Raw genomic sequence first — 23,685 nt, forward strand, 5'->3', positions numbered from 1 at the left:
AAATATCCATGTTGAATACACATTCAATGGGCATAGTTATGGAGGTTTGTCCCTTTAGTCTTCTGTGTTCAAGATATTGATACTTTTGAGAAGAAGTTGCATGCTTTGTTGTATTTCAATTTCAGGTGTCCCTGTACATTTGTTCTGTTGGAGTTTCAGAAAAGGGAACTATACAAATCTGACAAGCTTTCTTCAAGCCATTGATATCATATCAGCTTGTTATCAAGTTTGTGGAAGACAGTTGGTTTTTGGCCTTCTCAGCCTCAAGCTTCCTTAATGTTTGTTGAACTCAACTTGCCTCCACTAGATTCTTCAGAAACTAGATCTACAACTTCAATCTGCAGAATATGCACAATATTAAGGCCTAATCTTTCACAAATTTCAAGAAATTCTAATGAAAAATTGTTCACCTCAACTTCAAAGTTGCATACAAATCCTGGCTACAGAACAGAACTCAACCAGGGAAAAGAACACAAAAACAAACCTTTAACTGTGAAAGGCTCTGTCAACTCTTTTATTATTAACTGATACTCCACCAGGTAATGTCTCCTTGCTGTCAAGAACCAGTTCAGTTAGGCAAGAATGATTCCACTAGCATTATCAAGGATTTTAAAACAGTACTTCATCTCTTGCCGTTGCAACTTTTATAAACACAGCCAAATTATTGATTTAATTCATTGACAATATAAAGGAGACAAAACCAACAGAGAAATGATAAAAAGTTAAAACTGTAAGGATTCAGTGCAGCAATGGGATAAAGAAGGCCATCCAAAACTTTTTGCAATTCAAACTTCAAAACACAAGAATCAAAAGCAGAACAAGCCTTCATGTGAGCTAAATTACCAGACAAGAGACAACCCTGAACCCTCATTTTCCTTATCTAAGATGATTAGTGATATGTTAGACAATGACAAACCTGACAACAATGGCCTCCAAATTTGCATCAATGATCGAAGGTCCATAGGGATCTGTAATAGGTTCAACCTGCACCACCAGCTTTGGCTTCATAGACTGCACAGATTACAGATATAAACAAAATTATAACTAAATCATCAAATGACCAAAACCCATTTTTTTCCTGACAAAAAGTAGTAGTCCTTCATAGTTTCATTTCATACCTTGATGTAATTCTCAACATTAATCATCCTTTCCTCAATGGGTTGTATCAATTCAACAAACTACAGAGAAAAAAAGGATTATATACTACAACTAATAAAAGTCTTTGCTGTTTTTCTACATAAAGCAAGCAATCAAGTTTTGGATTTCGATTAGTTCATGCAATTGTGGGAGTACAGTCAAGACTAAATGGCCAACAACTTCATGTAAAATTAGTAATTTTACCTGTTTTTTGGCTAACATGGGAACATCACAAACACCCACCACAATTCCATCCCTGGCCAGCTTCACTGCAGACTATTTCCAAAACATTTTTTCTTCATTTATATTTTAACAAAGAAAAATAAATAAAACTAGAGATGTCAATGAAAATTTTGTTTTTTTATTTAAATAAAGACGAGAATGAATATTACATTTTGCATATGAAAACGGTTATGATTTTAAATTTTATTGAGTAAAAAGAAATAAAATTTTATTAAATAATATAAATTATTATTTTAAATTAATTAAAAGTAATATATTTTTATTAAAAAATATATTAATATATATTTATAAAAAATTATTCAAATATGTAAAATATAAATTAAAAATATATTTTTATTTTTATTTTTTTTTAAAAATTATAGATATAAAAATTATTTATATCTATTAAATATTACCGAAAATAAATATAATAAAAATAAATATAAATTTAAAATATTCATTAAAAATAAATATAATATAAAATTTTAAAGATAAAATGATCTTATCTATACTTTACCTACTGATATCCCTAAGTAAAAGAAAAACAGAAAAGAGAGATATTAGTTACTTTGAGGAAGAGGCGGTGGCCGTCGTGCAAGCGGTCAAAGGTGCCACCGAGAACGATGGAGCCATATGAATTTGGTGGCGATAGTTTTTGATTCACCAAAGTTGATTGATTACCCTTCTGCTCCTCCATCATCGTCATCTATATCAGACAACTGAAACACAGCGACCAAGGAAAAAAAGAGACAGGTTTCATTTCTTCTGCTTTTCTGACCTTTCCAGTTTCAATGTAAGGTCAAATGTGGAAAAAAATATATAAAAAAAATTCAGAATCTGACTTGGTATTTGGTACACTGAAACTGGACAACTTCTATCTTTTTCTTGGGTTTATAACACTTAATGAGGTTTTCAGTTGTCAGGTACCTATCTATGTAATTGTCGTCGGTGTTGATTCGATTATCTGGGACGACAATTTCGATGACCTTTTGTTTGGAAATGCTCAAACCAGACACGTGTTTTGAAAAACCCCAAAAAAAATTTTTTCTAATGAACAGTAATGCTTGAACAAGTAAACAAAATAAACAGGAGCAGCCGCTGCAAATAAATGCTTAAAATACAATAATGGAATTCAAATGTCTATCTTGTGCTAGAGACGAGATTGACAACAATGGAATTCTTGCCCCCTAAGTAGAGTAAGGTTGCTTTCAATCTAAAAGTTGGTCACCCACTTTGCATCTAAACATTGCTATAATCAGGTCTAATTAGCTAATAAAAGCCTTATTAATTTTAATATCAACAAATTCGAGCTTGATTTGATTCATGAAATCATTTTTAGAAAAATGCTTTGCCTAACAATATCCTGTTAGCATGAATTTAGTTTATAACCAAAAGAAACATGCCTGCTAAATAACCCCAGAAACCCAAATGACAAGCCAGCCTAACTCAAACCAATTTCAGCAAACACAAAACCACAAAATTTCACATCCACAACCAGCACATTAAAAGCTTGATACCATAATCTTCATAGTGCAGGGTTACAACAGCAGTGAAATTCATAGCACCAACTTCTAAGAACCAGATACATTCAAAATAAGAAATGTTTTGCGACTTTAGCATGACTGCATTTCTTATTACGATTTATAAGCATGCAGCCATGATCTCTTAGCATCAACTTGATAAGTGAAGTTCAATATTCTGTCCAGCCTCCGAATGTTATTATTACTAAAGGAATGCACTAATACAAATGGATTAAAGTACTTGGAGGGTTCATGTTTGTTTGAAGTTAGCAAAGCATTCTTTCAAAAAATTATGAAGCTCTGATGAATATATGTTGGGATAATTCCGATAGTGGTCCACATGGTGAGATGTGCCAAAGTTGAAGGAGAACACTTTTATTCCCTTCTTGCTCATCTCCTCAACACACCTCTCAACTGATTTATATGGAATGACCTGATCAGCTGTGCTATAAAGATACAGCTGAGGCCAGGGAGGAGGGTTCTCCAAGGCAGCCTTAATGATTGTTCTTAAATGTCTGCAGGAGGAGGAAAAAGTAATAGCTAGCATCAATCAGTTACATACCACAACCACAATATTTGATCATACTCAGAGAGAGCAAATAGCATGGCATTTAGGAATTAAAGCATATACATATGGGAACGAATATTAGGCATAAAGAGAAAGCCTACCTGTTCACATCAGGCATATTTAGAAGGAATGTGAAAAACTTTTCGAGGGTAGATAGCAGCAAAGCTTCTGCCATCTCAGGTTCCTCTTTGTGCAATTTTGAATCGGTCACTTCAATTTCTAATCCATTTGTTGAAGAGTTGCATTTCTTCAGTATAGCAGCAGCAAAACCAGCTGCCCAGACCTGTAAAGGTATGTGACTAATCACAAATTTTCCCAATCGATTTGATTGGAAAAGCCGGGATTTTTAAAATGAGGATAATTACTTCATCAAAATGAAATTACAAAGTCCAAAGCCAGAAATATGGACCTACACTTTTATACAGCAGCAAGTGAGGTCAAAGAAATTTAACTAGGTTTTTTATTTTAATGCTGGAGACAAATACAATATATATAATTTCCCAGATTTTTGAAGGGGAAAAAAAGAAGAAGAAAATGATAGTACTGCTTAAATACTGTGAGTATCCTAGGATAGGATGAGCCCTTTTCTCCTTGCTGGAGAGTATAAGAGCATGAGAATGAAAACAGATAAAAAATGCGAGTGAAGCTCCCAGTCAACGACCTTGAGCCTTTAACCTTTTAAAAACCTCGTAAAATTTACAAGAGTCTTGTGAAAATCAAAATGCTATAATAGAGCTCTGAACAAGTTGGAATTAATAAGCAAAGATATCAAGTAGTAAAAAGCCTATTATTTGAACATCCAGATGACAGACAATTTTGCATCTGTTTCACAAATCACTACATATATTTTTCAGAATGAATATGATAATTTCCCACTAATACACATTCTAATGTCTTTTCTACAGCTAATACGTGAATCTAAGGTTTCAGCATAGAGTAAAAGAAGCATAACACCGTATGTAACTTTGACCATAATATAGAGCAATGCCACCAAGTGACAGAAATTTCCAACTGTTTTGTCCAGAACCAGGACTCAGCCTCATTCTTTTGTTCAAAGGCCAGATTAGTCACAATTCTCTTTGCCTACCTGGAAAGAAAGATGATGACCTACACCAACCAGCCTTTTCCAATTCTATCAGTTCAGATTGGATCTTATTAATTCCATTGTGTTCTATTTAAGACCAGATCTTTAGTAATTTCAGCTAAAGTACTCAAGTTAATAATTTGACAAAAAGCTTTCTTTCAAAACTCAAAGCCCACTGAGTACTCATCCATCAATCATGAATCAAGATCTACTTAATGTTAAAACATCAAAACTCAAAGCTCAAAGAATCATCATATAAAACGAAACCTTAGGATTTGAAAGATCGGCTGACCCTGAATCAATAATAACTCCTCCTATCTTCTCTTTCAATCCCCCTCTTCTCTGAAAACGGTCAAGAAGTGAACCATATCTGCCAAAAGAACCAAATAATGCCAAAATTTACTTTGCATAACCAAAATTTAAAAATAAAAAAAGACCTTTATTCATAAAAACTTACACGAGCCAGCCAGTGTTGCTAAAAGTATGGAAAATGAGGCACCTTTCACGACCATCTTCCTCTTTCTCCAAAACCCATCTGGCCAACTTATTTTCCAACTCAGCTATACGCTTGTCAAGCCTTGCAACCGGATCGAAGCACCGCAACCCCTTCATTTCTACAATAAAAGTAACCGCATGGATTCCTCTTGAATTATACCATTCCACATATCTCTTTAAATGCTTGGTTGTAGCCCCGAGCCATCCCAAAAGAACCACTGTTATGACTTTCTCTTTTCTTCCTAAAGCCTTAGCTTTTCCACTTCCATCGATAACAATCTCCGGCCCTTTGTTCCAAGCTAAACCCGTGTCGTCTACATTGGATTCGAGGAATGCATTGAAAGAAGAAGAAATGGAGAGAAAAGCAGAACTAAAGGGATTTGCTGAAGCTCTCAAAAAGGAGTACTTTGGGAAGCTTTGAGGGAGTTTGAGAAAATGGGTTCCTGTAAATTTAGTTGGAAATGGTTGGGTTGCTGTCAGTTTTTCGATATTTGAAGAAAAACTGAGAGCGTTAGAGGGAGCAGCCTTCATGGCCGAAAATTTAATCTGAGGATCTAAAAAGCGAGAAGGTTCATAATGGCTTGTTCCACATTTAAAATATCGAAAGAAAATATTATGCAAGTTGAAAGCCTAGAAGCTCAGGGCTACTATTATGGGTCTTGTGTCTAGTGTGTTGCGGATCTACCTCTTTCAGCGCTTTACACGTTGATTTGACTCGGATTGCTCAAAAGGAAAAAAAGTACCAAGGACTAAAGCTCATGTTTAGGGTTGCAAAAGTTCAGGAAGCTTTTGTCTTTATTTATTTTATTCGCTGGTTCTTTAGAAAATCATTTTTTCACAGACAATGAAAGGTGGTGGTTGCTAGAATTAAAAATTACTATATTTGAACTTTTGGAAGATGTGTACGTTTTTGGAAATCCACTTTCAAAGCTGTATCATTGATTTGTGAGGGGATGAACGTTTTAGCGGCTGTCACTTTCTTATTTCTGTTTTGGCCTTTTTGGTATCACATTTGATAGATTAATGAAGATAACAAGAAAAAAAGGACCTTCATATTAGAGAAATTCTGGGTAAAAAGTTTCCCAGCATTAATGAGGACCGTTATTTGAACTTCGAATTTGCATATTAGAAGTGCAATCAAACTTCCTCAAATTCGGATTGTTTTTGAGACAAAAGAAATGTAATCGGCATTGAAACTGTAAAATGATCTTAAGTTGCCTGGAAATTTGGCGGTTCATAGGGAAAATGGGATACAAGATCAAAATCTGGTCAACGGCTTGGACTTTGCCACAACTCCTAAAGTTACATCAGCCAGAGAGCCACATAACATACCAACTCTTAAAAAATCCCCTTGTGCCCACTTCTCTCTTTCTTTGACTCTCATTTAGAGTTCTTTTTTTGGCTAGTAATTAAAGGTTGCTCTTCATTGTTGAGTCAGTGTTTAAGAACTATTCTTGAAGAAGTGTCTTCTTCATGTGGAGACTCTCAACCTCAGTGAGAACAGAGTTCTTTAACCCAATCTCTAACAAGTTTCTTGCTCCTTCAAGAATCTATCATCAGCCACGTAAGCTAATTTCATCTCTAATCTTCAACTTTCTATTTGTTAACTCTGTTTCACTTCTATTTGGAAACTGATTACTTTATCTATGTTTTTCTGCCATTCACATGAAGGAAGCAAATGTGAGATGAACAGGAGGGGTTTGTCTTTAAAGGGTATTGTGGCATCTGGTGTCTCAGTCATGAGCTCAGGTTTTTACCTTAGCCAATTAGTTCTTGTTGTTCCATCATCTTTATCCATTCATTCAATCGTTTATTTGTTTCTTCAACTTGGAATTCGTTTTGTTATTTCCTGCAATCTTGGTAACTAACTAAACTGGCAAATGGTGACAGATTTCAAGATAGTTTGGTCAAACAAACTACTTTTAGCGGAGACTTTGTGTTCTGTCTTAGAGTAGCAATCAAACTTTTGCTGGACTATAACTTGGTTTTGGTCGCTAAAGGCAGTCTACAGTTTAGACTATATGCAGCCTATATTTACAAATATAGAATTCTCTAGAGAACAAAAATTTTACTATATTTTTCACATTTCCTTTTGTGAATCTTTTGCAGATATACTTTATCAGCTCATTTGAGGATTTAGCATAAATAATTTCATGATTACTGAAAAAATAAATAAAAGATATTATTCAAATTCTTGCCTGTACTAATTCTCCTTTGGAGAGCATGGTATTCTCCCAGAAGCTAGCATGAAAGGATTCATGGAGCCAACCCACAGAATCTTTTGCAGATATACTTACTTTAGCAGCTCATTTGAGGATTTAGCATAAATAATTTCATGATCACTGAAAAAAAAAAAAAAGATATTATTCAAATTCTTGCCTGTACTAATTCTCCTTTGGAGAGCATGTTATTGTCCCAGAAGCTAGCATGAAACGATTCATGTAGCCAACCCGAAGAACTTCTGGATTAATTTTCAGTAGTTTGAACTGTAAATAGTGTACCTTTTAATTTAAAATTTAATTGCAGTTTCTTGTGAAACTCAAACAACGAGAATTAGAGGCTCAAAGCAGAAAATACCCATCGCATTCTGGTTAATTTTGACTATTGTTGTTTAGTAACAGTATTATGATCTCACGTTCTAAACCATATCCGCCATAAATGCTCTTACTGTGCTCTAAATTTGCAGGTATAACATACCTGAACTGGCTAAAAGTTACAAAGTTATGCCATAGACTTGCCAGGATTTGGGTGGATCGAGAAATCGATTATTGAGTATGATGTAATGATATTGAGAGATCAAGTTGTTGATTTTTTGAAGGAGATAGTAAAAGAGCCTGCAGTTTTAGTCGGAAACAGGTAGCAGCCAAGAAAAAGAAACATTTATCTCTTCTTCTCATTCCTGCATGTATGATCAAATGATATGATAAAACAGAAGTTTCAATGCTTGTGACATTCAGTAATCACAACAAATGAATCTTAACATGCTGTTGTCTGATATTCAAGGAATAAGCTTCAATGTGGTTTTTGCTTGTAAAAATGCATATATGCATGATTATATTAAATGCTATACACATATGAGTCTGAATTACATCCTGAAACAAAGCTTTCATGATAGCTAGTGCAGTTTCCTTGTTAAGAGCTTGATCTTCACCAGTCAAAATTCCAAAACATTAGGACAAAGCTTACTGCTTTGAGTTTTACTTCCGTTCTTGGAGTTTCTGGTTCTGGACATACGGTTAAAGAGAAGTAAAATGAGTTTCTTGGGCCAGAAAATCTGGTTTAAGCTTTACCAATATTTTATAAATGTTCAAACAATGTATTAGATTTCCAATTTTTATAAGATCAGCTCTAACCTTCTTGAGTACTGGTTTTGTTTGATTATATGATAGATACCCTCAGGATATTCATCCTCTAAGTCAGGCGTTAGAGGTTTCTAATGCTAGGTGCCAATTGATGTCATATTTGAGAATTGAGACATATGCCCCCCTTGACCTTGAGAACCTGCTTCCTCTAATTAATGCATAGCCTTCTAGCATGCCCTTTTCTACGAACACATACCTTCAGGTCTGCATTTTTGTCCATAAGTATATTGGCCTATTTGTTCCATTCCATTGATGCTATAAGTTGTGTTCTCAAATCAATTAACTCATTATGTAAATCATGTTTGAGATTCTGCAGAGCCTCGTGCTAACCTCACTAGTCGTCACTGAATTTATAGGATTTGGCTCCTCTCCATTTGGCTTCTGAAATGGAGAGTCCATTTCATGGTTAGATGGAAATGCCACTTCATCGAAATTGAAATCAATGGCTCTAACATCTAACATGTCGTGAATAATAATAAGGTTTTTTTTGCAGGAAATTATACTACTGCATACTATAGTGAAAGGTCCTTCACCGATGATAATGATAATAATAATAATAATAATAAGGTTGTTGATCACTTATCAATTACGTGAATACTTATCTAGACCTTCAAAAGAAAAATGAGTAGCATATAGCTTGCTGATCACTTGAAGAATTTAGATAATGGTGTCTGTAAAATTAGCTGTTAAAACCAGTTTATGTGCAGTTTTATCTCTCTTCCCCGACTTTCATTTTTGTTACACTGTTGATTATCACAGGTTAATGACACGATTCCTGTTGAATCAAACTGAGTACACTCTAGACAGTTTCTTGAGCAAGCTAACTTGCCCACTGCTGTTGCTTTGGGGTGACTTAGACCCTTGGATGGGTCTTCCAAGGCCACCCAAACAAAGAATTCTATCAAACACAATTCACGTAAACCTAAAGGCAGCGCATTGTCCACATGATGAAGTTCCAGAGCTTGTTAATAAGGCCTTGGCGGACTGGTTGTCCACTCTAGCTGCAAAAGCTTCTCTCCAAAGATGTACAGTTTTCAGGCATCTTCGCTCACCCTGGCTATAGTTTTACCTGTAATATAACTGTAAATCCATTGATTGAAGTAAATCCCTGAAGCTCACTATGTTTGCCATATATATGCAAGATAGTTGGTCATTTTTTATCACAGGTTTCTTGGAAACAAAAGGGGAAGGTTTTTACGCTTTCTGGTAATGTTGTATCTTTGAATGAATTGTTAGTTTTAAAATGTAAAATCAGGATAAGTACAATAATTGATTCACTTATGCTCAGTTGCAGAAACAGATTATAGCAAACCACCGTAGGTTTTTCCGTGAATGGAATGCTTATTCCCAAATAATGTCAATTGCAGGTTCGTTTGAGTTTAAAAATTGGCTAAAATATGAAAAAAAAAAAGAAGAATATTATTGTTATTATTCTTCCTCATTTCCCTGATGCAAGCTCCAATTTATAAGAAACACATTTAAATTTGCTACATTTTCTCACCAGCAATAACTAATCTTGGGTCAAACTTACATTCATGGAATTCTCTGTTGAATGTTGATTGAGCCAGATATGCCATTGTTTCCAATGATAACAAATCAATTCAGCAACCTCTAACAGATAGCTCCAAGTAAGATGACAATATTAAGAGATTATTTTAACAATAAAATGGGATGATTCTTTCTAATTCCTGTCATTTAGAATTTTAAGTAAAAATCATCAGTTTGATTAAAGATTTACTGGAATTTAGTTTAGATGATGGAATATGCCCTCCATTGCTGTAGCACTAATGTAATTTTCAGACTCTTCCATTTGACATGCTACAACCATAGAACAGCTTTAGGTTTTAGCTGAAATCCAAGATCAAACAAAACCATTCAGTATGTTTGAATGAACTTTTGTTTCCGTTAAACCTTGTTTGCAATCCAGTTGACAATATTTCAGGAAAATTGTCCCTTTGATGTTTCTGCATCACCTTGTTTTTACAGCTAAAAACAATAGACAATGCAGCCAAAAGTAGCCGACCTTGTTTTCTGAGTTCAAAATGTCCAAAAAAATCATCGGCAGATACTAAAATATCTCTCTACAAGATTATCAGGTTGACAGTTTGGGAAAATGAACAACTTTTCAGCAACAAGAATCACCTTCACAATAAATTAATTAATCAAATTTAAATGGCAATCAAGCAGCTATAGCTTCCAGGGAGAGAGAGAAGACATGCAGTTAATGCCAGCAACAGACAAGCAGGTAATGCGGCAGAGAGACAAAGAACGATGAGACAAAAAGCATCCTCGAAGGAAGCCTAGAAATTACAGGAAACAAAGAGCATGGAAGTTATGAAATTGCTGGATAAAACCTTAACTGTCCACCCCAAAGGGCATAGTCTTCACCGATGCATATGCTTTGTAACCATCGGATTGTTTAAATTTAATAAGCATCTTCTTCGGATACATTTTCTCTCAGTTTTACTTCATTGGTTCAGTTTCAGAGAAATGGAGAACTTGTCACAAAGCAGCAAAGCTTCTCAGCCTCATTCCTGGGCTCCATTGAAGCAAAGGCGGAGTGGTTATGAGCCGTCAGATACAGAGGCTGAATGGCATGAGAGTCCCTGGCATGATCATAACCAAAAGAACGGAACATCCAACCTTGTAGAGGCAAATGAAATCAAGTCCAATTTGCCGAGAAACATTAGCCCTTTGAAGCTCAGCCGAAGACATTCTTCAAAGGTCGAATATGATGAAGGGTCTCCACCTAGAACTAGTCGCCTTCCAAGGAGACATAACAGCAAGTCTCCTTACAAGACAAGGAGAGATGATGGTAGAATTATTAGCCTCTCGTCAAACTCCGAGCATTTAACGCATGTCTATCCTTATAAACCTGGGAAAAAGGAGCATAAACTGAATAATGAAATGGGAAGAGTTGAAAGAGAAACAATCGCGAAACTTCCTGCGGCTGGTAGAGTGAGTGAAAAATCAAACTATAGTCGTCGATCAGTGACTGCCCCACCCAGACAAAGATTTAGAGAGGACCAACGTAACATTAATATTCTTGGTCATGGCAAATTGGAGCAAAGAGGGGAACGGACACCCTCGCCAATCTCAAGGAACATGATACGCAAACCAAGAGAAGCTTCCCTGGTGAAACAACAATCAGTCGGTGAAATCAATGAAATGGTAGCCAACACAAAGATTTCCAGAAGCCCTATATATAATGATGCTATGTTTGAAAGCACAGAGTCCATTTCACCTGGTGATATCTTCTTTTCTCGTGAAGCTGGGGCCCCGGCAATGCCAAAGAATGTCTTGCCAAATAATAGTGGCTTTGAAAATCATTTTCTTCCAAGGCCACCAACGTATGACCAAGATGATTCTGCTTCCCATCAACAAATAAGAGCTAATGGAAATATTGATCAGAAAGCTCGAGGGTCCTCATCAAGCGCTGGTTTATCACGAACAACTATGACTTCTAATTCAGCTGCTAGCAGACAGAGTAGAGGTAAGGTTAGCACTCAAATTAGTGCGATAAGTGATAGTAGTGGGAGGAGTAGTAGTATAAACGTAGGAAAGTTCACCACCAGTAGACGAAAGGGAGAGGCCTTGTTTGCTTGTGTGATGAGGAAAGTACCCTGCAGCACGTCAAAAAAATCAACAGAAAAACAAGCATTTGATGAGGCCTCTTTCATTGAGAAGGCATTTGTTGTTGAAAAACTGAGGCAATTTTGGGCTGATAAATATCAACCAGCTTCTTTGAATGGATTCACTTGTCGTAAGCAAGAAGCTCAACTTCTAAAGCAACTTGTAGGTCCTTTACCTAAAAGTCTTCTGTTCCTTATCTAATTTCTCATCCACTGCATATACTGTAGTAACGTTTTAGTTCGCGATGCAAGTCATTCCGTAGAGAGAAAAAAGATGTTTTATTCTTGTTGCTGTATTTTTTTTATCAGCATTTCTTATGAAGTTTTCACTTATCGTTTGTTTCACTTTTAGGTATCCCATGAGAGTTGTCCTCATATATTGTTCAAAGGACCATCTGGTTCTGGCAAAAGAGCACTAACAATGGCTTTCCTGCGTGAAATATATGGCGACCCTGGTGGGAATGTATGTCTCCGGTGATACAGAAAGATATCGGATTGTTTTTCACATTTTAAATTTTGGTAGATACCTAAGTTGACTCTAGCATTTTTCTTTTTCTCTTTTGGCACAGGTATCTCATGAATTAAGGCAATTCCAGGCTCAGGTATTATATTTTAACATGTAGAGAGTACTAAAGAAAGCCTCAAAATTCATATACTCAGTCTTCTCTAAAATAATGTTTTCCCCATTTCAACTAAGCCAGATGATGATTCCTACTCTGCCATCAAATTCTATCACCATTGATTTAGAGTTTGGCATCTTGTAATTTGAATCTGGACAGGACATAAGGCCAACGCAAGTTACTGTTCCACTTGCTTGGAGTGCTCATCATGTGGAGCTTAATGTGAACTTGGAAACAAATGCTAAATATGCATTAATGGGATTAGTCAAGGAAATAAGCACCAATTATACCGTTACCCCTGAAGTGAGCACTGCTGATTTCAAGACTGATTACAAAGGTTTAATTTCTTTAATTTTCTTTAACATATACAAGCAAACTTCCTCTTGAGCAGTTTAAAGCAATCAACTAAAAGCTAATAAGGTTCCATGTTTATTTCAGTTATAGTTCTTTATGATGTTGACAAGGCATCAGAAAGCATTCATCACTTGATAAAATGGATTATGGATTGTCATTCAGATTCTTGTAAATTCATACTCTGCTGTGAAGATGACATAGATATCCTAGAATCAGTAAAGAATCGCTGCAAAGTTATAAAAGTAGATGCCCCAGTTACTCATGAAGTAAGTATTCGTATCAGTTTTGCGGTGTAACTCATTTCCTTGTATAGTTGAATGTATATGGCAATCATATTATGTCAACATACCTTTGCTGCTTTCATTTTGTACAATGACATGCCCACCGCCATTGTTAGCCTTTCCAAGCTCCTCAAGATGGAACCCACTTTGTTTTTGCCCTGTTGATGATGGATGGTATTTAAGGTTTAGTGCTTTTTTTGCAGTACCATCTTTTGGCTAAGTTTGGGCTGATAAAATATTGTGCAGGATTGATAAGATCAGAACATGCTTTAACAAGTGCTTATATCTAATTTTCTTACCACTCTGACTATCAAATTTGCAGATCATGGAGGTACTAATCCAGATTGCCAGGAAAGAGGACTTTGATCTACCTATGAGTTTTGCTGCTAAGATTGCTGCCAAATCAAAGCAAAACCTGAGGAAAGCAATCATGGCTCTTGAAGCATGCAAAGCACACAAGTAAGAACTTGAAGCAAATCTCCTTAGATTTCCAATGAATTTATAAGAGTAAGCCATTAAAGGCCGCAAACCATATTTGTTCTTAAAATGTGATACTTTGCTAATGCAGCTATCCTTTTGCTGATGACCAACCAATTCCACTAGGATGGGAAGAAGTCTTGATAGAACTCGCGTCAGAAATCCTTTCTGAGCCATCAAAAGATAGGTAACTTTTAAGCTTTTCCTTTTTTTTTTTTTATTGTTCAATTCCTTCTTCCCACCTGAAGAACAAAGTCGAGGGGACAAACTATGGTTCTTCAAACTATACAAAGCTCGAAAACAGAAGTGACATTCCGCATAAGTGATTCTGTCAGATTATTCTTTGTACGGGGAAAGTTTCAAAAGCTTCTTCTGGATTTTGTACATCCCAAACTGATTCTCCAGGTGATGAATTTGAAACCCCAGAGAATCATTCAATGAAAAAGTTACCAAAAATCTCTTTTTTTTTTTTCCTGATATAGTTGCTTTTACAACCTGCAGAAGCTGGTAGAACAGTTTCTTAAGCAAGTTGAAGCTGGTATAAAAAGGGAACTTTATTACTGGCATGCTTATTATGTAAGTTCTGTCCTGCTCGTGTCATATTGTTTTGCAGACAGGCAAAAGTAACTCATGTGTATTGTTACAGGACAAGAGGCTCCCAACAGGAACAAGTGCTTTGTTGAAATTAGAAGGTAAGATGGAAACACCCTGGTTCAAAATTTGTCATTTCTTACAATACTTCAGTATCTGTCTTAAAGTTTGAGAAAAATCCCCAGTTTATGCGTTTTGTTTTTGGCAGAGTTTGTGGTCAAGTTTATGAGCATATATAGGAAGAGCACCGGTAATCGTCAGCTGGTGTAATATTGGGCGGAACTATGCTTTTTTCAAGTCATTTGTTGCACTAGATACTGAATTTTTCAGAATATGAGTTTCTCTTGCAAAGATTGGTCACAATCCAGCTGCTACTGTTGTAGAAATATGTTATCAGAAGGGGTTGTCCTTCAGATTGTCAGACAAAAGCATGTTTGACTCGTATCAATGAATGAAATGCAGTTCTTATATCTACTTCAGCACCCAATCCCCTACTATGTGAGAGAGAAAAGCATGGAAATTTGGTATGGAAGAACATGAAGGAAATCTAAAACCTTGATAAACTCAATTTGCTGAGATGTGTTTAAATCTTATACAAATTTTTTTTTTTTTTTTAAATTTAGGATAAAAGGTTGATCGTTTTATCCAATTCATTCTCTCTTTGTTGGTTTAAATAGATTTATTTATGGTGAATTTAACGAATTTATAAAAAATTATCATTTTAAAATTCTCTTGAGAATTGTTGAGCTTTGTTTCAATCCAAATAAACTTATTTATATCAAATGCAATGAATTTATTAAAAAAAAAAATTATCTTCTCACGTTCTCACGACACATCATAAACAATAAAGAGAGGCAAACTCTTTTACCACAAGCCAAAATCATATAGGACTAAAATATTTAAGAAAATTTTGAATTATTTCATTTTTTCAAACAAACTTATTATTATATTGTATTCTAATAAATATTTATTTTTTATTTAAATTTAAATAAAATTTTATTTCAAATAAATAATTGATTTGAATTAAAAGTTTATTTAGATACTAATTAAAAATTAATGATTTATTTAAATATAAATTAAAAATTAAAAGTTTATTTAAATGCAAACTAAATAATAATAACATATTTAAATGTAATAATAATATAAAAATTTATTTAAATAAAATGATAAAATTCAAATATTTTTATTATTTTAGCCACCATGTAATGACTACGTAAGGCAAAAAAAAGGGATAAAATTTTGATGACATAAAAAGGAAAATTAGTTTCTGAAGATGAAGATTATCTTATACTCTCGAAAACATTGATTCTTAATCTGAAAATGACTATTTAAATCGCTAATTCAGATTATCGAAATTTCCAAAACAAATTTAAACAGAAAATGACCAAACAAAAGGGGCGGCAAAACGGCAAATCCACGTGGACAAATTAATACCGTCGTCATTAACGTTGTAAAAACAGACACCACAGCCGACCTTTCCCACGTGTAATGATATCATTGGTCTTTCACCTAAATCTTACACCTCCGCATTTTCAGCCGTCTGATCTCAACCTTTATTTCCATTCAACGCTCCATATTCAGCGTGGACTGACCGCTGAACGATGCCCGAGGAGAGACAAGTAGGAGCAACAGCATTTTCTTCTTCCATCACCTTCCATATAAAAGGCCTTCACCCCAAAAAAAAAAAAAACATTTTCACGTTTTTTCCTGTCCAATTCTCTCACTTTCCGTAAGTTTCCTTCTTTTAACTTCGAATCCGGTGATTTTGATATGTTCTTCCTCAATATCTTGCGATGATTTTTGAATATTTTTTGTTTTGTTTTGTATCGAAGCAAACATGGATAACGATGGCGGCGAAGCAGCAAGGGGGAAGAGCGTTGGAATCTCTCGTGTTGTCCTCAATGAAAGGATCCTTTCTTCAATGACTCGAAGATCCGTCGCTGCTCATCCATGGCATGACTTGGAGATCGGTATAATAATTTTCCTTTGCACTAGTAATAAAATCACTTGTTCGTAGAGTAAACTCCATAGTAGATTCTTACCTCAACTATGCTTTTTGCTACGCAGGACCTGGTGCTCCAGCAGTATTTAACTGTGTAAGTTTTTTTTTTTTAATTTCCTTTTGATATTAATTAAAATTTAATTGATAATCAATGTATAAATGCATTTTAATTTTGATTGTTTTTGTTGAAGGTGGTTGAAATTGGCAAAGGTAGCAAGGTCAAGTACGAGCTTGACAAGACCAGTGGTCTTATAAAGGTAAGAGTTTACCTTTATTTTTCCTTTGAAAATCAAAATTAATTGAACAATTTATTATTGAATTGCGTTGTTTTGGATTTTTTTTTATGGTGAGTTTCTCATATCAATTGAGAAAGAGCTGGTTAATTTATTCGATGTTTTTCTTCTGATTATTGCTAAGATTTGCTTTTAAACGAAGGAAATGAAAAATTATTGTTATTCTTTTAAAAATTAGGTTGATCGTGTTCTGTACTCATCGGTTGTTTACCCGCATAACTATGGTTTCATTCCAAGGACTATTTGTGAAGACAGTGATCCTATGGATGTCCTGATTCTGATGCAGGTAATGTCAGTTACTGTGTTTGATTCATGGAAATGTCAGGTTCTTTGGGGTTGCAGCTGAACTAATTAACTGTTTCTTTGATGTATATTTTTAGGAGCCTGTGTTACCCGGTTCTTTCCTTCGTGCTCGTGCTATTGGGTTAATGCCCATGTTTGATCAGGTGAAATGCTTCATCTTCTCTGCTTACTTCTGTATCATGGCTTCTATTATTTTACTTGAATAGGATATCTAAATGCATTTGTAGCTGTTGAGAAACCAACAGAAACTGCTGTACTCCAACTATCTAAGGATGTAATCCATTATGCTTTCTCTTGTGTTGGGTTACTATTTGTTCGAAATCATATCTATCTTTTCTCTATTAGACTATTAATTGTGCTTCTCTTTATATGCGTTGAGTCCCAAATCCAATGTTCATGATAAAGTCAAAAATATTGAATGAAGAGTTCTTGTTATAAGTTTTTGTTACTTCTGCATGATCTTTCCACAAGTTCCAATCCTTTCACTGTTGTTCCTTTTCCTGTTAGACATATTCAATGTTGAGATGCTTTTTGCAGGGTGAGAAGGATGACAAGATTATTGCTGTATGTGCTGATGATCCTGAGTTCCGTCATTACACTGACATCAAACAGCTTCCTCCTCATCGCCTGGCTGAAATCCGGCGTTTCTTTGAGGACTGTATCCCATTCACATGCATTTTATATTTGCTTGTTAGTATTATTAATTGCAGTCATTGTTGTCTTTCTTGTGACAATGCATAATAACAGTCATAATGTCAATTCTTTGCGCTAGTATATCCTTTACTAATCAATAATAACAGACAAAAAGAATGAGAACAAGAAGGTTGATGTAGAAGACTTTTTGCCAGCTGAGAGTGCTATTGAAGCCATCAAGTATTCCATGTGAGTTTGTTTGTGATCAGTACTATTATACTTTCTGATTTGATTTTGCATCTTGTTTGGACTTTAGATATGTTCTCTAACCTAAAAACATGTTTTCTGGTAATCTATCTATCATTTTTTGTGTCTTACTTGAAAGTTTCATTGTTACAGGGATCTGTATGCATCTTACATTGTTGAAAGCTTGAGGAAGTAACTGTCTTTGTGACTATTTGGTCCATTGCTGTAACATTTTACTTGTTGGATATAATATTTGTGTGGCTAGACTTCTAGTAGCATGCCTCTCTTGGTGAAACTTATCTAATATATTCATGCTTTGATAGTGCCTTCTGTTGCACTTCTTATATACTGGCCTTTTTACTAGCATGTAATCTGTTGTCTATCGGCTATTGCTCATGGAAGGGAAAGATTCCAGTTTCAAAGTTGTGTTTCCACTTGATTTTCTGTATCTGATTGATGGACCGGTGGATTGGGGATGATACTAAGCCTAAAGGGTGTGTATGAAAGCTGAAATTACATAATTTACATGTTAGACAAAGATGGGGATAAAAGATCAATAGATTATGGAAGAAGAAAATATAAGCTATGGTGTTTGGATGAGTTTCTTTTAACTGCTCTGAATATCTATTTAGGTTTTCTTTTTGGTACATATTTGATCTATATTAGATTATTCACATCATCACATTATGCCAGCAAGAAGTTTTTTTTTTTTTTTTTTGCCATCATATTATAGATGTGATGTAAGATTAAAAGAAATAAAATTATAAATAAAGAGAATCGAAAAAAATTAAGAATAATTTGAATTGAGGAAAAAATAAAAAATGATCGTTTGAAATGTTTTGGACATATGAAATGTAAATTTATTTGTGTACTAATTAAGAGAAATTAGCTTTTAGATGTAGGGGAAATTTAAATTTCTAAAGGTATATCATAAAATATGTGAATGCGGATAATAAAAAATTGTCAGATTATTTCTGATAAAAATGAGTGATGAAAAAAATTTTAAAATTACAATTTAACATAATTTTCTTTTGACTTTTTATACCGATGATCTCAAAATGATCAGTTATAAAATTTAGTTTATTCATGTTGTTGTTGGGCATTCTGCAAGCAAGGAGTTTGGTGAACTATTTTCTGATAATCATACTGCCATTAAAAAGAATGTTTCATATTTAATTATCTTTTTCATTAAAAATTTGATATCTCTTCCTTGGTAATAAAAAATTTTAAATTGAATTAGAATAAAATTTTAAATCACAAATTAGTATTTATTTAATTATTTTCTATTTTCCCAAAAACCATTTCCTTTTATGAGAAAAGGGAAAAAGGAAGGGGTGAAAGTCCGAACGGAAAAACTTGGCATGATACGACGACGTTCTATATTTTTATCCTACAGAAGATGATAGACACGTGGTAAAAGGTGATTGACTCACAACGAGAAACTGTAGGACAAGTAGCCGTAGGGAAAGAGCAGATAGTCGCGGGACGCTGGCGATAGTTCTCTCCACATTTTCCTCCATTTTCAAAGCTTCACTTTCTCAGCAGAAAGAAAAAAAGTTACCTCAAATCTTCTCTAAAGCATAAGGAAAAACAATTATCTCCATCAATTAGAAGTAGAAGAAAATGGGAACATTGGGCAAAGCAATCTACACCGTTGGATTCTGGATACGAGAAACCGGCCAAGGCCTCGATCGCCTTGGTTGCCGCCTCCAAGGCAACTATTACTTCCAAGAACAACGTGCTTACCCTAAAACCCTAATTCCCCCTCAATGAATTTCATAATTGGATCTATTTCGCAACGAATCTATACTTCATTTTCAGCTACAACTCTATAATTCATAGTATAATAAACGTTTGCCGTAGATTTTGATCCTGTAGAGCTGTTTCAAGCAATTGTTTGAATTTGTTTTGTTTCAGTGTCGAGGCATCGGACGTTGATGAATATATTCGATAAAGCTCCTGTTGTCGATAGAGATGCCTTTGTGGCACCTAGTGCTTCTATCATCGGCGATGTTCAGCTCGGACGAGGGTCATCTATCTGGTATGGATGTGTTTTGAGAGGTGAGCGGTCGAATTTTTGATTAGTTGATGAGTTGTACACGACATTTATGCTGTAGATTTACTGCTATTTTGTTTTTATTCAAGTTTAGGGTTTAGTGGATTTTGTAGTTGAACAAGTCTTGTAGTTGAATGCGTGCTTACAGTCAGTATTAGTCTTAGGAAAATGAAGCTAAGGATGGTTTGTTACTTTTTCGCAGGCATGTAGCAAATGTGTTTAGAGTTTAATCAAAATTCTTTTTAGGGGATATTATTTTTACATATCTCTTCTCGAAGACAAAACATTTTAATATCAGTGTCTGTTGTGGCTTTTGAGAACACCGGTGATGTTTTATATGTGAAAGCAATTATGTGGTTGGATAAAAGAATGTGTTTTAGCACATGATATGGTCAGCATGATATTGATGACTGAAAGGAATGTGTTAGTATGACATGATGATCTTAATGCTTTTGTTAAAATTATAATATCTTGTGGTGTAAGGACAGAATTAAGATGGTTAGAAACTTATAATGAAACTATTTTCTGTATGATTAATGGAAAAAATAGCCAAGTTCATTTATCGTTATTTGTAAGCTATAATACACTACATGTTGGATTTTGGTGCTTTTATGAAAAATAAAAATATGAATCTCATAGGGTAATAATTATTTGGCTCTTGAAGCAATAAGAGGCTTCAAAAATTCTTGACCCCTCTTGATCCATCCATTTTATGGTGCTGCCATTAAAAAATGAGATTGATGTAAAAGTCTTCAGTTTGTATCTTATTGAACTTTATGAGTAATTACTCTCTCTATCCCCTCCTTTCTCTCTCATCTGTGTGTGCTGTTGCATGCTATATCCATGCTAGCTGTTCTTTTCTGAATATAGTTTTTGATGCTTGCAGGTGATGTCAATAGCATCAATATTGGGTCTGGAACAAATATCCAAGATAATTCCCTTGTTCATGTTGCAAAATCTAACTTAAATGGGAAGGTTTTACCAACTATTATTGGAAATAGTGTTACTGTGGGTGAGTGACCTGTCCTTAAAAGTGTTCCTTGTCTTTGGTTTAGCATCTTGAAAAAGTAATCATTGATTAAAAAAACTGGACAGGTCATAGTGCTGTGTTACATGGATGCACTGTTGAGGATGAAGCATTTGTTGGTATGGGGGCTACCCTATTAGATGGAGTTTATGTTGAGAAGCATGCCATGGTTGCTGCCGGAGCTCTTGTGAGGCAGAACACTAGGATCCCTTGCGGAGAGGTTTGTGGGCACTTCTTCACTGATATTTATGTGTGAATCTTGCTTTAAATCTAATAGATTTTATTTAACTTCATAACTTTGTTATTTGTTCTTGTGAGAGGCAAAGTTTTATGGTTTACATATATATGAAATAGGTGTTCGTGTTCTTAATTAAATGGGCATACCTGCTCTCAGTGAATTAGATACAATAGTTAGTATTCCATTTGAAAACGACATGGAGCAATAGATAAGATTCATGGGAAAAATGCTAGCGATTGCAAGCATGAGTGGTAGTCTGTACCGCTTCCAAATAGAAGCTTGATTCAACCTGCATTTCTCATATCAGCTAGTAAGAATGGCACATATTTTTTAGGTGTTTTGGCGGGAGAGGAAACCTGCCATTACCAAGCTTTGACAAGAAACCTTGGGGGCAGTTATTATCTTCCTGCTTTGGTCATGATCATCATGGAGTTAAAATTTAAGATTAATCCAAGGGGAATGAATTGATCCAGCCTTTAGTACAAAAAGCAAATTCTAAATTTGTTAACAGATTTTCTCCTTTGTAATTACAGGTTTGGGGAGGTAGCCCAGCCAAGTTCCTGAGGAAGCTAACAGAAGAAGAGATGGCCTTCATTTCCCAGTCAGCCCTAAATTATTCCAATTTGGCACAAGTTCATGCAGCAGAAAATGCAAAGAGCTTTGATGAAATTGAGTTTGAGAAGTTGCTTCGCAAGAAATTTGCTCGCCGTGATGAGGAATATGATTCAATGCTCGGGGTTGTTCGTGAGACACCTCCTGAGCTTATCCTTCCTGATAATATTATGCCTGATAAAGTGGCAAAAACTGCTTAGGAGTTGAAAATTCCTTTCTACCTTAGTTTTCTTGAGATTCAATGTCACTGGATACTTTGTCATCTTCGGATTATTTACGGAGAATGGCTGCTTCTCAGTTCCAATAATTTTGGGGAGCCTGGCTGAAGTGTTAAAATTGAATCATAGGTTCACACTCAGGTATATGGCTGAGCATATCGTCTTTAGATTTAGAAGTTGAACTTCATTTTGCAAACACATCTGGATGTGCAAGCCATCCAAGGTGGTCTTGTGTAGTTGTAATTGAGCTTAATTGCTTTGCTGTTTACCGGAATAAAAAAAAGTGCAAGCAATTGTTTCAAAGTTTGCTGCAAGTTGGCACTGTATCTTGATTCCTTTAAAGTTTTGAACTTTCGTTTCTTTCCATCATAAGAAAGAAGAGAAAAATCCAATTTCTAGTGCCCCACTGTCAAAAGCCTTAAATTTTACAAGTATTTGTTTGCTCTCGACTAAAGTTAACAACTTGATTTTAAGAAAATATTAGACTTTATGGCTATCTGATTAGTGGGCTAAAACTAAACATGTCTACGGTGAAGTAAATTTTTGTGAAAGGCCGGCGCTACCATTCGGCTTGAACAGACAGAATAAGGGCCCTGAGTCCTGACTTGTAATAATGCTGTGATTGTCTCTAGAGTCTAGCCTATTCTCATTAGTTGGGCTTGTGTAGAAAATTACCAGAGGCATTGTCCAAAGTTTCAAAAACCCATGTCTGAAAAAGCATTCTTTTGGGTAGCTTTGAGGTAACGAAATAGAAAAATGAAAATTTGTTTCCCCAAGCTTAGTAATGAGCTGCAGAAAAAGGATTGTAAACCCATCACTGGTCCATCTAGAATTGTTTGTTAAACTAAAAAGGCTACTCAAAACGAAAATGGATGGCCAACTCTTGCTTAGCTGAACTCTTAACATCTAAGAAGCAAAACATGTTTTTAGTGTCAATCCATTATCCAACCAACAAAACCTATTATTTGATCCCTGATTCCAACGCAGAATTAAACTAATAGGAACCATTATATAACAGTCTGTCTTTGGTCGTTGTTGTTGGCTTCTTTTCTTTTTCCTTTTTCTCTAAACAAACCAGCTAAATTATGGCCAAACTTGTAGTTCTTTCAAAACCTAACTTATGGCGAAACTTGTACGGCTCAGCAACTCCCATTTTGTTTTTTAACCAAGCAATTCTCACTTTATCAACATGGGATTTCTATAGTATTTCCATTTTTGTTATAATATAGTCTCACTCTACTCTTCTTCCAAATCAATCTTGATTCTTCAATTAGTCATATTTGAAGATGTTCAAGGACATAATAAGTAAAAACTGGACCTTCAACTTCAATCTTCATAAAAAAAAAAAAAACACAGAAACAATAATTGAACCAAATCGAGATGTTTCAAACTATTTGTCATTTGAATGGTGAGAAAAGTCGGTTTATTGGTTGAATCAGAGCCATTTGTCATCTGTTTTCGTTCACGGGATTGTGTTTCGGCTCTTGACTATTTTAAACTTAATGATAGAATGTAATGTGTATTGATTAAACAAAGTCAAGTGCAAGAATGATGGCCTTTTTTGTTTTACAACTTTGCATGGTGTGACTGACAAAAAGTGGCAAACATGAGAGCCCACGCCCAAATTTAGTCATCTTTTATGGTATTGGTAATTGGTGAGAGGAAATAAAAGGGGCCCCCAACTTGGGATTTCAGTAATTCAACTTTTCTCTTC

General features: G+C 35.0%; 5 protein-coding genes and 1 pseudogene across 7 annotated transcripts; 4 read left to right on the forward strand and 2 right to left on the reverse strand.

Annotated features, from left to right (window-relative positions):
- Nucleotides 1-83: 83 nt before the first annotated feature.
- Nucleotides 84-2,716, reverse strand: LOC111316470 (phosphopantetheine adenylyltransferase-like; annotated as a pseudogene). The gene is made up of 7 exons (XR_016333165.1): nt 2,287-2,716; nt 1,928-2,078; nt 1,342-1,413; nt 1,119-1,178; nt 917-1,011; nt 485-553; nt 84-338 (listed from the first exon to the last, which is right to left on the reverse strand). The product of XR_016333165.1 is annotated as a phosphopantetheine adenylyltransferase-like (transcript).
- A 123-nt stretch (nt 2,717-2,839) lies between these two features.
- Nucleotides 2,840-5,723, reverse strand: LOC111317191 (uncharacterized). Its single transcript, XM_022919591.2, has 4 exons — nt 4,989-5,723; nt 4,799-4,901; nt 3,549-3,730; nt 2,840-3,394 (listed from the first exon to the last, which is right to left on the reverse strand). Exons 1-4 carry the CDS (start codon nt 5,555-5,557, stop codon nt 3,130-3,132), a joined length of 1,119 nt encoding a protein of 372 aa, XP_022775326.2. The 5' UTR covers nt 5,558-5,723; the 3' UTR covers nt 2,840-3,129.
- Nucleotides 5,724-5,971: 248 nt separating this feature from the next.
- Nucleotides 5,972-9,585, forward strand: LOC149512037 (uncharacterized). The gene is made up of 4 exons (XM_089753547.1): nt 5,972-6,590; nt 6,698-6,775; nt 7,713-7,882; nt 9,148-9,585. The coding sequence occupies exons 3-4, from the start codon at nt 7,809-7,811 to the stop codon at nt 9,449-9,451; spliced, it is 378 nt and encodes a 125-aa protein (XP_089609673.1). The 5' UTR covers nt 5,972-6,590; nt 6,698-6,775; nt 7,713-7,808; the 3' UTR covers nt 9,452-9,585.
- Nucleotides 9,586-10,633: 1,048 nt separating this feature from the next.
- LOC111316243 (uncharacterized) lies at nt 10,634-14,812 on the forward strand. Its single transcript, XM_089753745.1, has 11 exons — nt 10,634-12,183; nt 12,373-12,483; nt 12,590-12,622; nt 12,800-12,977; nt 13,079-13,260; nt 13,598-13,734; nt 13,844-13,939; nt 14,088-14,157; nt 14,254-14,328; nt 14,399-14,444; nt 14,552-14,812. The coding sequence occupies exons 1-11, from the start codon at nt 10,714-10,716 to the stop codon at nt 14,611-14,613; spliced, it is 2,460 nt and encodes an 819-aa protein (XP_089609871.1). The 5' UTR covers nt 10,634-10,713; the 3' UTR covers nt 14,614-14,812.
- Nucleotides 14,813-15,935: 1,123 nt separating this feature from the next.
- Nucleotides 15,936-18,242, forward strand: LOC111316244 (soluble inorganic pyrophosphatase PPA1-like). Its single transcript, XM_022918262.2, has 9 exons — nt 15,936-16,072; nt 16,176-16,313; nt 16,411-16,439; nt 16,537-16,602; nt 16,817-16,924; nt 17,019-17,084; nt 17,479-17,599; nt 17,742-17,823; nt 17,974-18,242. The coding sequence occupies exons 2-9, from the start codon at nt 16,181-16,183 to the stop codon at nt 18,014-18,016; spliced, it is 648 nt and encodes a 215-aa protein (XP_022773997.1). The 5' UTR covers nt 15,936-16,072; nt 16,176-16,180; the 3' UTR covers nt 18,017-18,242.
- Nucleotides 18,174-22,274, forward strand: LOC111317192 (gamma carbonic anhydrase 1, mitochondrial-like). Of its 2 annotated transcripts, none has more exons than XM_089753382.1 (5): nt 18,174-18,314; nt 19,738-19,881; nt 20,763-20,888; nt 20,972-21,123; nt 21,675-22,099. In XM_089753382.1, exons 1-5 carry the CDS (start codon nt 18,296-18,298, stop codon nt 21,951-21,953), a joined length of 720 nt encoding a protein of 239 aa, XP_089609508.1. In that variant the 5' UTR covers nt 18,174-18,295; the 3' UTR covers nt 21,954-22,099. The 2 variants fall into 2 exon arrangements, with proteins under 2 accessions (XP_089609508.1, XP_022775327.2); XM_022919592.2 differs by lacking the exon at nt 18,174-18,314 and adding an exon at nt 19,229-19,558 and having other exon boundaries at nt 21,675-22,274.
- Nucleotides 22,275-23,685: the final 1,411 nt, after the last annotated feature.

The sequence above is a fragment of the Durio zibethinus genome, chromosome 24 (assembly GCF_047325235.1).
Source record: "Durio zibethinus cultivar Kanyao isolate XHJ-2024 chromosome 24, ASM4732523v1, whole genome shotgun sequence".
NCBI lineage: Eukaryota > Viridiplantae > Streptophyta > Magnoliopsida > Malvales > Malvaceae > Durio > Durio zibethinus.